General features: G+C 46.9%; 1 protein-coding gene across 1 annotated transcript; it reads left to right on the top strand.

The window, feature by feature from the left end:
* The first annotated feature begins 1,890 nt into the window (after positions 1-1,890).
* LOC141946411 (vitamin D3 hydroxylase-associated protein) lies at positions 1,891-15,162 on the top strand. The gene is made up of 15 exons (XM_074876132.1): positions 1,891-2,403; positions 3,404-3,517; positions 3,862-4,005; positions 4,350-4,483; positions 4,805-5,011; positions 5,559-5,599; positions 6,236-6,360; positions 7,143-7,268; positions 8,030-8,127; positions 8,788-8,887; positions 9,454-9,497; positions 10,143-10,182; positions 13,426-13,534; positions 14,414-14,559; positions 14,875-15,162. The coding sequence occupies exons 1-15, from the start codon at positions 2,194-2,196 to the stop codon at positions 15,001-15,003; spliced, it is 1,767 nt and encodes a 588-aa protein (XP_074732233.1). The 5' UTR covers positions 1,891-2,193; the 3' UTR covers positions 15,004-15,162.
* Positions 15,163-15,241: the final 79 nt, after the last annotated feature.

The following is a 15,241-nucleotide window of genomic DNA, read 5'->3' on the forward strand; positions in this document are numbered from 1 at the left end:
CTGCAGCCACTGACACCGGGACTGGCAGCACCTGCTGCTCCCAGCAGGTTTCCAAGTATGCCCCAGAAAGGGATACCACAATGCAAAAGTGTTTTCCCAATGCAGCAATGTCACAATTGGATTGTCACAAAGCTCTGGCAGAATTTATGTTTTTTTAATGCAGTATTGTTTAAACCAGAGTCATGCAAAAGAATGGGGTCTTTTCAAGGGCTGGGCAGAGAGGTTTATCCCAGCCTAGGAGAAAGCAGCCCCAGGACCCTGACTCTTTATCAGCAGGCTTTGAAAAAAGGAGGGAGGGAGCTCCAGGCATCCCAGGACTGAATGTTATGTAAAGCCAAGCCCCAGAGGAACATGCATGGGGTTTTTCATCGGTTGCAGGTGCTTCCTGCCCACAGAGAAAATGCTGGATAGCGTTTATCTGTTTGCATTTTAAAATTCAAGCCTGGAGGAGCTTGCCCCAGGGGAGATATTGCAGCCTGTGCCCATGCTGCTGGAGAGCACTGCATCACTCTGTGCCCATGCTGCTGGAGAGCACTGCATCACTCTGTTAGTTTAACCGTTCTCTCCCTGGCACAGAGGTGGGCAGGGTGCAGGAGTCCAAACGACGGGGACACCAGTGGATCTGAACCGGTAAATGCTCCTCACTGGAAGCCCTGAGTGAAGATATCCAGCGAGCTGTGCCCACTGCCATGGGACAGTGCACCGGGCAGGGCCAAAGCTGCTGTGTGGCTTTGGGGACTTCAGGTTGCCAAAAAGGGCCAGCTGCAGGCTACTCCCAGCCCAACCTGGACAGAAGGAGGTCGGTGTGAACGGCAGGACTGAAGCTTAAAGCTGGGATGGGGCAATGAAGGCTACATCCCCACAGTCAGTGGGGAAAAGTTGGTGACATTCACATTGAGTTGTTTGGCTCTTTTTGCTCTCTGTCCTGGCTAAACAGGGAGGATCCTCCTCACCTTTTCGGTCAGCAACCAATTTCTCTATGAGGTCTTGCTTCTTCCCCAATCTCCCTCCCTGCTGCCACAGGAGTAATCCCACGGGGACGTGTCTGTAACAGGCAAGGTAACATGATAGCAGCACGATCACTGGCTTTCAGTCCCCAAACAAGATTATTTCCATCAGAGAGCAACGATTACCCTGGATGCAGCCTCCTTTCAAGCTCTGCTACCCTACTTGGAGCAGAACCGGCATCTCTCTAGACATGTCAATGCTGCATTGCATCTTAGCAATGAATTTTCAGAGACATCTGTTCATTCCCTGTAGGCTTGCAGACCCTTGAGGTTTGAAAGAAGTTTGATTTTTCAGTCCCTCCTTTCTGTACTCTTGGGGACAGTCCCATGGGTGGGGAGCACCCATGGCAAGGGGCAGCTCCCAGGGTTGGCAAGGCTGCATAGTCCAGCTCCTTTGCCTTGTGCTGGCTAGAAGATGGCTTAGAAACTGGAGAGCAGATAGGATACTGGGTCCATAAGAGAGGATGTCCCAAAAGTGTTCACCCCCTGATCTGGGTTGCCAAAATGCTTTTCAAAGGGACTTGACTTGAAAATGACCCAGAGCAGTCGTACTCTTCAAAGGCATCTTCAGATAGCTCCTTCCACACTATCTTTGTGTGCTTGCACCTTCATACCCTTAGTTCTCCTGAGCTCCCTCCTCTCCTATGGGTGCAATTTCACCCCCAGCACCAGGTTGCCCAAGACGGGCAGTGCAATGTAGTCCCAGGCTCAAAGGGCTGCACATGCTGTCGCATGAGGGACAGAGGTGATGACTGAGCACCTCTAGTTAATGGGCTTAAGTGAGAATTAATTATTAGACATGGGTATAGTAGGGATAGCCCAGACCTGGGTTTTGCAGACATTTGGCTTTGTTAATCAGCTCTGTCCCCTGTGTGTAGCGAGGTACAGCAGCAGCCAGTGGCTTGGGAAGACACAACCTTGGGGGACACCCCCCCGCCCAAACCCAGTGTGAATTGAGCACGCTGCTTTGCAGCCCAACCCACAATTCTTCTCCAGCATACAGACCCTTTCAAAGTCCACGGTCTAAAAAGTTCATTCCTGGACTTTGTTAATGCAACTGTGCTTCAGAGCTGATCTTGCACAGCAGGCAATCGCATAGTCTCCATTCATCAGCCCTCCTTAGGAGAAGGTGGGAGACTCAGGTGTCCATAACTGGTCCAGAACAGGAAGGACTGGGAGATAAATCATGACCCAAGAGCGACTGTGGCAGGTCCTAGATCCATTGTGGGGAGATCCTCGCACTCTCTCGGCTCTGCTCTGCAGTTCAGCTGCAGCTGTTGTGCTGCTGAAATGGCTGGGACGTAGGCAGATCCAGCAGAAGATGGTGGAGGCGAGGAGGACACGGGATCTGGCCCTGGAGCGAATGGAGAAGGCAGCTCACAGGTTTAAACAAAAGGTAATTTGGGGGAAGGTGTGTGTGGGGGGAGGAGGAAGGGATTGCATTTTGGGTAACCAAAGAAATGGGGGAGTGCTGATCAATCCCTCTTTGAATGGTGGTTAGGGCATGTGCACGTTTTGGATTGTCACCAATTTTTTTGAGTATTACCACCCTCCATTGTCACAAAAAAAAACTCCTGTAAAGACAGCGTAAATGAAGTATTTCTTAATACGGCCCTGCTGAGGGAATCCTGAGGATGAAAGATGGATCGGAGTTTGTGACCCTCTTGAATTGGATCACCACCCCAGACCTCCCTATGCCCTTTTCTCCTCATCTGTCCCTACTGTCAAGCCTTTCCTTTCCCATCCTCCTTACCTCTGCCCCTCCATAGAGACCTGTCTGCCCCATCATCCTCAAAGTACGGAGGGGGCTTCATATCCCTCCAACATCTGCACATTGGTGACCAAAAGCTGTTTCCTCCTGCCCATGCCCAGATAAAGAAGCACCTGGATTTTAGGAGGTCAGATCCTTGGATTTGGGATTTGTCTTAAACCCATAATAAATACGTACTGATACTCTTTTCTTGGGGGAGAAGGTTGCAAACAGCCCACACACTTTTTTTTACCATGTTAATGATAAATTTTGTAAAACTTTAGCTGGTTGAATTGCTATTCAACACATTGTCTCTGAGTTAGAAGGGGGGTGAAGGCCTCTAGGAGAGTAAACAGAGACAGGTCAAACCTCTCTTATGGATTCAGGCAACTCTCCAGTCAAGAAGCAGTTTTTTGCCTGTTTTGGTTCTGTTTTTATGAACTAAGACTCAGCAAATTCCCCGTCAGCAAATTCCCCACTCCAGCACATGCAGTGCTATGTGGGAGGTTTGCATTTCTACAGGGAATGTCTCCTAAAATTGTCCATTCAAGGTTATTGCTGGACAGATGTTAGAACTGGGTATTTGCAACCTCAACACCAACGTCTTCTGTTGTTTTCTTCCCTCTCCACCCACTACCTTTTGCAGAACCCAGGAACCCAGACTGCACATGTCCTCTCGCTGACAATGGTGGAGCTGGTAGAGAAGCTGAAGGAGGGGTCCTTGTCCCCAGAAAGTGTCCTCTACTCCTACATGGGCAAAGTGAGTGATACCTCCAGCATGGGAGAGATGCTGCAGGGCTCTTCTGCAGTGGGGACTTTCAAATTAAAAAACAGCTCATTTGCTGAGAGAACTGGCAATGCTGGGGATTACAGTTTGTAAATACTGTGATGTCTGAAGGGTGGTTTATGAGCAAATAAGTAGGACAGAGATCCAGGGCAGAAAATTATCCCAGCAAGAAACATCTAAAGTTTATAGGTAAGATCTGAATAATGAATACTGGAGGTTTGAGGAGATTGAATTTTCATCTTGAAAACTCAGTTTAAACACTGTTTCCTTCCTTCTGTCCATTCCTCTGTCTTGCTGCTCCTCTCTGTTATGGAGAGGCTTTGGAGGTGACTCGGGAAGTGAACTGCGTGATAGACTTCATTCATGACTGTGAGGATCAACTCCAAAAACTGAAGAAGCAAAAGGAGAAGGGGCTGCTCTATGGCATTCCCATCAGCATCAAGGACCACATTAACTGCAAGGTACATCCCTAATTCCCCTGCCTCTTGGCCTGGGGCTGGGAACAGGCCAGGATATCCCATCCCCATCAGGACTGGCTAAGAGTTCCCTCAGACAAGGATGTTCTGGACCAAATATTGGGGGACCAACAAACCTGCCTTTCTTCTGATGAAAATTTTGTTTTCTGCAGAAATTTCTAGCCTGCTCTGATCTGGTTTTCCCTGGGATAGTCAGGTCCTGTTCTGCCTGTGAGAAAAATTAGGTTGGAACTTTGTCGCAGGAGGCATCAGAACTTGAGTCTGTTATTGTTACAGCTCCAAACAGCATCTTTCCTGGTATCTAAAGAGCTTTGCTTCCCATCCCCAAGGGCCACGTCTCTTCTGGAGGGATGGTGAAGTTTCTGGGCCAAGTGAAGGAAGAAGACAGCGTCATTGTCCAGGTTCTAAAGAGCCAGGGGGCAATCCCCTTTGTGAAGACCAACATCCCACAGACGATGATAAAGTAATCGCGTGTTCTCCTTCATGTGCCTATGACATGTGACTCTTGCTATCTGAGAGAGGGTGGGCCAGCATGCACAAGCTTCCACCCTTGTCCAAGCTAATCATGCACGTTGACTTAATTGCCTCCTCTTCTCAATCTGAAATTATTTTTTTTATATTTGATGCCTCTTTCTTCTTAAATTCAGCTGTCCCAACAAATCAACTTCATGCTGATTCTACCTGCTAGGATTAATTCCACACTCATCCCTGTATAGATGCTCTGTGCCCTGTATTTATGGTTTCCAGAGACAGAAATACCTCACTCATCTGCTGATCTCCCCAGCTATGACTGCAGCAACCTCATCTTCGGCCAGACGCTGAACCCTCTCAACCACCAGAAGAGCCCCGGGGGCTCCTCAGGAGGGGAGGGAGCTCTGATTGCAGGGGGAGGCTCCATCCTGGGCATCGGGTCGGATGTGGCTGGCAGCATCCGCCTGCCATCCAGCTTCTGTGGGTTGTGTGGGCTCAAACCCACCGGCAACAGGATCAGGTACATCCCAACATCTGTCCTCTTCTTCCACCCACCGTGGAGACTGCAAAGTGTCCCCCACAATGCATCAAACTTGGCAATAGTGTCCGTGGTTTTCTCCAGGTTTAAGTTAGCACCCTAACCTGCCTGGTTCCTTGTGTCAGGGAGGGCTAAGGGCTCCATTAATGACATGTGGTGGTCTACATCTGTTAACACAGCAAAGACTTATTCAACTTTGAATAGCCCTGGCCAGGATGCTGAAAGCAAACACTACAGGGTAATTTCCTTTTCAGATGTTTTCCAGCCCTTGCTTTACTTGTAAGAGTTTTCTGTTTATCAGACGTGATTTGTTTGCAGATGAGGAATTAGATGCATCAGGAAAATTGATTATAAAAGCTGTCTCTAGCCCCTAGCAGCTTACAGCCCATGGAAGTCTTCCCAGCCTAGAAAGTGTCAAGTCTTTGCAGGACCTTTTGCCCTTCTAGATGTTGACTGGGAGCAACTCAGCATGGTGACCTGCCTTACAGCAAGAGCTGCTGCTAATCTGCTTCTCCTATTATGTTCCTAGCAAACTGGGTGCAGTTTCTCCTATCACAGGAATGAAGTCAGGTAAGTCCATCCAGATGACATGTCACTACTGTCAAACCTTTGCTTCTTACATCTCCTCCTACTGCTGAAATTCCAGCAAATGTGCTTGCTCGATTATGTGTGTCATGGCCAGTGAAAACCAATGATCTAGCAGACCAGGGCCTGCCTTGTGCTATTACCTTTTTGCACCATTTATTCCATTCTGGACAGTGGTAGCTGAATCTGAGCAGGAGAGTAGTGAATCTGAGCAGAACTGAAGCAACACCCATTCAGGCAGTGCAGTGCATAGCAGTGAGAAATGTGAGATGTGCATCCCAAAAGCCTAGGTTATTTCACTGGAGATACTTCCAGGAGACTGTGCTGGCATCAGCTGCTGGCAGGAGGTATTGCTGTTGGCAGGAGGGCCGCAGTCCTCCCTCCTCTTGGGCAGGACCTGTGTCTACAGCAGCCTGGCCCAGGTCAGCCTCAGCAGGTTGCCTCTGCTCTGAGACTTACAGATTGTCCCTGCTGGATCTCCTTGCTCACTTCTTGCACATTACACTTGTTCCCCATTCCTCTTCCCTGGCCTGACTGAAACTCTTCCATGCTGGGCCCCAAGTAGTAACTGAGACAGCACCATCCCATCTGCCTGAAGTGATAGGACCTTCGTGCTTGCAGTGACAGGGATGCTGGGGCCGATGGCGAGAGATGTGGACAGCTTGGCCCTCTGCATGAAGGCGCTGCTCTGCGAGGAGATGTTCCGGCTGGACCCCACTGTACCCCCACTCCCCTTTGATGAGGAGGTAAGGCTCAGAGGCAGTGCCATGTCTCCATTTGCCCAGCAACAAAGTGAGATCTTGTGAGATTCCTGCCTGGTTTCACATCTCAAGATAGTGAAGGACCCAGGGAATCAAGTGTCCTGAACAGAGGACACCCAGCACGAGCAACAACAATAAGCAGCCACACAGCAGGGTTGGCAGGCCCTCATTGGCTTGCTCTGTTGAGACCTGCCAGATACTGACTCCTTCCCTTCCCAGCAATGTCCAAAACAAGCTTGTTGGCTCCATCCCGGCCCAATCCCTAAAGGTGCTGATTTCTACGAAGGCATTCACCCCTCACACCTTTACTTAGAGACCCTGATTTAACAGTCACTGACCTAAGAAATCATTGCGCTTTGCCATTAGGTCTCTGCTTCTGCCATTTAATCATGTCTTTCTGGCTCAGGTTCTAGGATCCTAGGATCTTTCAGTTGTCCCCGACACCCAGACAATAAAGACCAGTGGCTTACCCTAGAGGAACAGGCCCCTGAACTCTGTTCCTAGCCAGGCATGTGGTCTGTACAGGTGCTGTCACACGTGCTGTCTCAAATTTGGGACATGCTCACATGGCAAGAGGAGGTGTCAGAAAGACCATACCAAGGACCACTGCTGCAGACCTATGTTCTGGACAACACTGCTTTCCACCAGCCCTATTGCTCCCATCATTCCTCCCACCCAGGAGACCTTAGTTGCTGCCTCCCTGAGCCATGGGAATGGTCCAATCTTGTACATCCTATGTGTGCAAGTAATGGCTCCTCTTCTGACAGGTTTACACCAGTTCAGAGCCACTTCGGATTGGGTATTATGAAGGAGATGGCTACTTCCAGCCCTCACCCAGCATGAAACGGGCCATCCAGCAGACAAGAAAGCTCCTCCAGGATGCAGGGCATACGGTGGGTTTTCATGCCTGTGGTTGCCTGGAGCTGTTATCCTGATCCTTACAGAGTTTGGACAAGTTACTTCACATCTCCACTTTTGCTGCATATAAAACAGGGACCATCTCTCCCTGCTGCAAGGATCATGAAGAGGAAGGCAAATTAAACACTTTGCTTCTCAAACTGAAACGATCTTGATTATATTCCTGGCCTAGCAGACAGGAGAATCACCTTCCGATATCTTCAAGTCACCCTTTTTCTAAAGCACTGTTTTTTCCATCATGTTTGGTGTTCCCATAAATATCAAGCTCACAAGATTTTCCACAATCCCTAGCTGTTAAAAGCAGTTTACAAATTTCTTGGTGGGTAAGTGGGAAGGAAGTTGGAGCAGCTGACCCCACAGGGACCTCATCTAGCCTAAATTATTCTGTGGTTCCACCAATGGGGATTTCTATATGGGAGCTGTTCCAATAATGCAAATTAATTAAAAATACTTGGTATTTTGAAGCCTCTAAAAATTCTTCTCTAACGTGTGGAGGAGTGCAGCCTGTACCAGGTCATAATATGTGTCAATGCCTTGGAGATGCGAAAGGACAGTGGGCAGATGCTGCTAACCCAGGTCCCTTTGAAAATGGGGTCTTGCTGTCCTACAGCAGCAAGGAGGGCCTAAGCTTCCCAGCACATCCCACTCCCCTCACTAGTGAATCAGGGAGGTTCACAGAGGGCTTTATGAATCATTCATCTTTGTTGCCTCTTGCACAAGGATGTTTTTCTTGCAGCTTGTTCCCTTTGCACCGCCCAAGATTGACTACATGGTAGACGAGCTGTTCACCAGAGGGATTTTCTCAGATGGTGCGGCTCACCTGGTGGACTGCCTGTGAGTAAAACCTCAATTTCAGTGTGGGCCATGAGACTTGACACTGTATAGCCAATGGTTGCATCCAGAGTGTTTATATTCTTGTGGGTGCAAACTGAATAATGAGCATCAGAGAAGCAATTTCTGGAAGGATGAATTTAACATGAGCAGCAGCTAGTTCACAAGAGCAGTTCACACACACGGATAATGCAGTAGGGTAATAAGAAACCGTGTGTCAGCATTGCTGTGGCAACTGGTTTTATGTGTGTGACTAGTCCGTGGCACATGGGAAACATCACACATTATAGAACTTCCTATGGAGGTGCAGTGGCTTAGCCCTGGCTAGTGGCCAAACACCCACGCAGCCACTCACTCACTTCAAGGTGAAACATGCCCAGGGTTGTACGTGGCCCCACAGCTGCAAAGCACTCCAGAGCCTTTATGGCACTGACAATACAGGCAGTAAAGTACTTCTTTCCCTATAACTTTTACAGTGAACCTTTACACCTGAGCATCTAAACCCCACATGAGCATCTCTTGTTCAGTGTTTCAGATTGAGACAGGGACATTTTGTCTTCTAACAACTCCCCTCTAAGACAAACCCTGCTTTGGAAACAGCACTGCTGTTGCTGTAGCTCTGTCACAGATGACTTGTCATGACTTCACTCTCTGCCCTTCCAGCAAAGGAGACATCGTGGATCCCAACCTGAAATCCCAGTTCAATACTTACAGGCTTCCTGCTCTGGTGAAAAGGATCTTGGCTATCATTTTGAAACCCGTAGTAAGTGTGCAGATGTGTCTCATCTGTGTAACAGGAAATCTGCAAGGTGGGGGAAATTTCCATCTACAGGGAGGTAGGCTGCTCCTTTCTGGGAGTGCTTTGCTGCTTTAAGTGCCTGATAGGCTTCATACTGAAATACACTTAAATACACTTAGTCCCTAAACCCAGGCTGAACTTATCAAGTGGGTCTGACAGCCTTTTGTGGAAGTTTTGCATGGAGAGGTCAAAATGTGATCTGTTCTCAGGAACCCGTGAGCCATGCAGCTCATCCAGCAATGGGTTCCAAGAGAATGGGTATCACTAACAAGGATCTAAACAGCATCCCCACATCCAGAAGATGCCCTCCAGGGTTAGCAGTGTGGTCTAGAGCTTTACTGGCATGGGTGGCTGTGATTAAATATATAAATTAATGTGGGAGTAAAACTACTTCACTGGAAACCATACTTGTTCTTCAGAGACACTTCTGCTAGGCCAAGAAGTGTGCCCAAAATGCAATCACATGGTAACCAGCTATTTCAGCTGCAATGTTGTTGACTAACCCCAAGTTTTTCTCTTCCCTCTGAAAGTACCCACGAATTGCTCGGGATCTCAGCGCTCTCTGTGGAGTGGGGTAAGACTGAAGTAACTCTAGAGAAAGTGCTTGCGCATGGATGTGTCCACAGCAGATGCCAGCTTATTGTGCAAAGCCCTGTCATGGGGCTGTGCAGCACAGGCTGAGCCAGATGAGTATATGCTGCCTCAGCACCACCTGAGCTTAGCACAGTGTTATCCAGGGCTATGCAGCCAGAGATTATTTTAAGAGCTGAAGGATCCTTGTTGTGTCAGGGCTGGGATGTCTCCATGGAGATCAGCACAGAGAGATACAGGCTGCTTTCCCCATCAGGTGGATTCTGATACCCAGAGCATCATGTGCCAAGTTAATGCAGAGATCTCTGCATGCAGGTACAGTGTGGTGTGAAGTACCTGCCCCTCCAAGAGAGATGGAGACACACCACACTGGGAGCAAGTGAATTTAGAAGACTGCCATAATCTTTGTCTAGGTGCCAGAGCACCTAGACATGGTGGTGTGCTTTTGACATAAGCAATTCTGATGTACCTGTAAGCACATATGAACCCAGCGGAATCAGCTGGGTGATCCTATAACTTGTTCCTGTAAGGGTCATGCTGTTTCCATACCAGTGGGCTGTCTGTGCAGTTTGTTAATTGTTTTCTGTTGCCACAGTCCCAAAGCTGATTAATTCTGCCACTTTTCCAGGTCTGCCAAAAACCTTTGGGATCAACATGCAGCAGTGGTGGTAATGTGATTTTTATTTTTTTCCCCCTTATTAAATATAGTGAGAGATCCCCAAAGTTTCTTAGCAATTGCTTTGAGCTCTGTGATGGATTTGGGGTTGGAAATGGATCATGTGGAAATAAAGCAGCTGAGTTTTTCTTTGAAAGTCAAGCTTTGCAAGGAGTGATAAGAGCTCAAGGCTCTTGTTCATTTGGAGGTCTCTACTTACTAGAGGATGGGGAGGAAAGATTATCCTTTGCCCTGCATTTTCTAAGCAGAAATAGCATAAGAACAGCCACTACAGATTTTTTTCTTCTTTCCATCTCTTGGTGCAAATCCTTCATTTCAGACGTTAGGTGCTATTGTCAGTAGCTAAGACCATGCTTGAAATATCAAGCAGAGACCTTAGGAGTCAAAAATTGTGGTTGTGAACTCTTTGGCTTAGGTGGATTTTGTATGAACTCATTTGGGATCAGGAACATAGGACAGCACACGTTCTCCTGGACAACTGAGTCCAGTGCTGCTCACAAACTGATCAGGTTCCTCTTTAAAACCAGTTGTTTTATGCTTTGTCGCAGATGAAAATATTTGACACGGTTGTGATTTGGTAGCAATTTAAGATTTATTAATAGTATGAGGTAGACAAAAGGTCGAATTTTAGCAATACTTAATGATCAATCAGTTTAAAGATTAACAAAGTGCTTTGGTAGAATATGTTATAATTAAAATACTGACTAATTACAGATTTGAGAATGACAAGATTCACACTAACTTACTACAAGGTATTTTAAATCAAAGTATATATATGTATACATGTATAAACACAAAACATACAGAGAGCATGGAAATATTTGGATATCCAGTAAAATATATAGACATCCACACTTGTGAAGGCAAATTTGCATATTTAAGCACATAAATAAGTCAAGAGGTAGATGGGAGAGGCTAGCCTATAATTAAAATTTCCCTCTTCTCGAGTTTGGAGCAAATACTCACAGTGCATCAGTATTTCTCAATGGGTGATAATTGAGTCTTGAGAAGAAGTCTGACTTCACCTTGGCCTTTCATCAGCTTTGTGGGCAGATGATCTTCAAACCTCGAGGAGTCTGTGCCTGAGAGGCATCCTAGGTCAGGGGAGTTGCTGGTCATAGCCCACTGCAATCCAGGAGAGCTCGAAGGGTCTCGCTTAGGGTCTCTATTTATAGGGTCTGAGATAGTTGACTTTCATCAGATAGTTTTCCATTTCAGCACAACTTGGATGGTGGAATACTCTGGTACTTTCTACCAGTTGCACAAGCCCAGCACTTGCTAGATCTTGGAGTTCTGTTATCACTCCCTTTGGGCCATAACCCAAGTACAGATGTACTAGGCTGTCAGGAGGTATTGATTATTATTATTCTTCTTAAGTAATAAGGGAGGGAGGCAGAAACCAGCTAGGCTAAGGGTGTGTCTTAATGCTCTGGTCCACTGCCTTTCCCAATCCATTTTGAGTTGGCATGTGGTCCATTCCCAAGTGATAGGGGAGACAGAAATCAGGTGTGTCAAAGGAGTGCCTTAACATTCTGGTCTGCTGCCTTTCTCAATTGATCTTGGGTTGGCATGTGCCCCAGGAGGGGAAAATTGCACTAAGCATCGAGCAGCCCAAGAGAGGGGGGCGAGTTGCACCATCACATGCTTGCATTTGTTTTTATTGGCCAGCTCCTCTCCTCCCTGCTCTGATTGTTAGAAACCTTCATATTTTCCATGCTGTTTATTCACTTCCAGTTTATCCCCATTTTATTCTTGTTCTTGAGCTTAAATAGCGCCTCTCCTCTCTGGTATTTTCCACTGCCTCCCTCCTCCTTGATCTATTTATAGACAGCAATCCTTTCAGCTGGTGTTTTGCAAGGCTGAAGAAGCTGAGCTGTTTTGGTGTCCTCCCACAAGGCAGGATCTGTGTTCCTTGGGACACCCTCGCAACCCTCCCTGAGAAGAAACATGCCCCCAGCCTGTACCACGCAGCCTCCATCAGTGCCAGTGACTCGATGGACGTGCACGCTCACTTGCAGCAGGTCTGACAGACTACAGGGCAGAGGAAAAACTCCTGCAAACCTGCCTGGTCACTGGGCTGGTGGCAGTGTTTGGAAGGAAATGGGTTTGGGGGTTTTTTTAGGTGAAAAGAGATTCCTCTGCCCCTGGGAAAAAAAAAAAAAAAAAAAAAAAAAAGAAAACTCTTTAAAAAGTTTGTTGGTCTCAGAGATATTTTGAATCATTTTTCTTCAGTGAAACCATATTCACATTTTTTCATCTACTGCAAACAAGGGCTGATTCAAAACTTTTGGCTAGTGACCAGCTTTTCTCTCAGAAAAAAAATCAGGTTAGCTACACTGACTGTATTTCCTGGAAACCCATCTCATTTGTTGAACTTTCAGAAGGAAGGATCTCAGACTGCAGATGGAAATTGAGGTCAGACTAAAAAAGAGCCTCGTGGCTGGGGCTTTTGTGAGAGATGGAGAAGACCCTTGTACAGAAAGCTTGGAGTGAGAGAGTTGTGCAGAGCAGGGGCTGGACCATGGGACAAATGTGTCGTGGTAACCAGAATATGGGTGCAGAAGCAGCCATACTGTGGTCCATCCATGTCTATGTACTAAGACAAAGTGGAACAGCTCTTTAGGATGGATTCATTCATTGCCTGATGTTCAGCAAAGCTGCGTTAAACCGGACTATGAATCTAGATCTCTCTTGGATCTACAGTACAAGCCTGAAGCTGTGCCTCCTGCATTGTTGGGGGAAGACCTCAGGCTTGCCTAGCTGTCTCTTGCTACTTCATTTTCTTACCTGTATCCTGATGCAGAATGAAAGGTTTTGTGAAAATATTTTGAATTCATGTCTTCTAGAGTCTTCTACCAAAATAACCAAAGCTTTTAGGAAATTTGACTTTTTAGTCAGCTAGACATAATTCTTCAAACTATTGTTGATTTCCATTCAATAAAATTCAAAGACAAAACTGTTCATAGAAAGGATTGAGTTAGTACTCAAAGAAATCAACTCTGAAATGCCCACCTATCATTAATGTCTAGGTCTGGGCAGCACATGGTATTCTGACAAGAAACCTAAGGGTGGAAGAACAAAATCCATTGTCTCTTTCAAAGCACAGCTCAGATTTTATTTGATTTTTCAGTTGTATCCAGGAAGGCCTTTTTCTCCTTTTCCCATGCAATAGGCATTGTTCTGCCACTGCTGTCCAACAGACATTGTTTGTCATCTCCTCTGTCTTTCCTTCTAGGCTTACCGCACTGAATTCATCGCTAAATGGAGGAAGCTAAGGCTGGATGTGATTCTTTGTCCCGTGCTGGGGCCAGCCTTTAACCATGGCTACGCTGGGAAGCTATTTGGTAATCTCCATTGAGGTGTCTCTGGATGCATCCATGGTGGTGTTTGTGGGCAGAGCTGGAGCAAGATATTTTGGTCTCTTGGACATTCCCCACATCATGTGCAATGCTTGGTCTTCCCTCTGGGGAAGAAAGCAAAGGAGAGGTCTCCTCTGGGTGGGTCTTCTCATGCCCCACCTCATCTGAACTGCAGGTGTTTGGATTATTATGGGGCAGAAATTAGTGGCACATCTGTCCCAGTCATTCATGGGTGAGTTTACCCTGCATTGTCTGTCCTATAGAAAGCCCAAGAGCTACTCTTGCAGCAGAGAGTGGCTGTGAGGATACTTGTCAGAGGGGTAGTAGACCTTAATACAAGGCCAGGCTCTCCTGAATGTGGCTCTTGCATTTCCCAAGACTTTGCAGATAGCAAAAAGGCTTGTTGTCTGTGACTTGCAGAAAAATGCAATTTTTTATAGCTTCCAGTAAACAGTCAGCATCCTCCACCTCTCTAGCAATGGCCCTTTGGGATCCAGAATCCCCAAGATGGTGTTACAAAACCAGACATCTGAATTATCTTGAAAAGATAGCTGGGATTTTCTCCTGGGGTATGGGAGACATAGATGCAGACTCTGAAACAGATCAAATACTTGTATCTCTCTCCCAGAGTAGATCTAACCTCCACCCAACTGACAGGTGAAGGCATGGGTCTCTCTCTGGTTTCAGCAGCCATGTGGCTCTAAAACCATCAAAAGTCCCTTTGAAAGCAGCATGTTTCATGGTCCTTTCAGGTCCAACAACTCCATTCTACAATTCCTGCAACCTAAATCATCATCCGAAAGTCATTTCTGGCCCAGCACACCAAATTTTGCCATTTTGCATGCTCTGTGTGATCTTTTCCAGCTGCGACCTCCTATACCAATTTATACAATGTCTTAAACTTCCCTGCTGGGGTGGTGCCAGTCAGCACGGTCACAAGAGACGACGAAGAAGAACTGAAGCATTATCGAGGGCACTACGGAGACCCTTGGGATAAGAGGCTGAAAGAGGTCAGCAGGGAAGGAGCTTAAGTCTTAGAAGGTTATGACTAGCACAGTGACACCTCTGGCACATTGTCCCAAGGCTTGTCTACATCTCCTGATGAGAGTGGGAGCTTGTTTAGTAATGTACTTTGCATACACCATATTACTACCCTGCATGTGGTGCAGCTAGGCTGGTGTACATCAGCCTGACAACTTGTCCCACTGTCCCCTTGCATGTCTTCCTTTGTCTTCTCTTCCTATAATGTCAAAAGACAGTGTTTGCTCTTGTGCCTCCCCAGGTGCTCTGGTGCTCTGACTCAGCACCATGCTTAATTTTTGCAGGCTGTGGAAGGATCTGTGGGGCTGCCAGTGGCCGTCCAGTGTGTGGCTTTGCCATGGCAGGAGGAGCTGTGCCTTCGCTTCATGAAGGAGGTGGAGACACTTGCTCACAACACCAAGAGAAATGTGTGATTTCTGGGAACCTGCCTTCACTATGATGACTTTTCACTCCCAGCCCTTCACTCCAGCCACCTTCTACCTGATGCACAAAGCAAAGTAGATAGCAACCTGCAGACTCCGAACCACTGTTTCAATAAACTGGCAATGAATGCTGTTTAAAAATAGCAAAAAGCTCATGTCTGTCCAAATTGTCCGTCGTTAAACAGAGTCAAAAAACCAAAAGGCATGAAAGTTATTTCTGGACCAAAGG

Source organism: Strix uralensis, chromosome 8 (assembly GCF_047716275.1).
Source record: "Strix uralensis isolate ZFMK-TIS-50842 chromosome 8, bStrUra1, whole genome shotgun sequence".
In the NCBI taxonomy this organism is placed as follows: Eukaryota; Metazoa; Chordata; class Aves; order Strigiformes; family Strigidae; genus Strix; species Strix uralensis.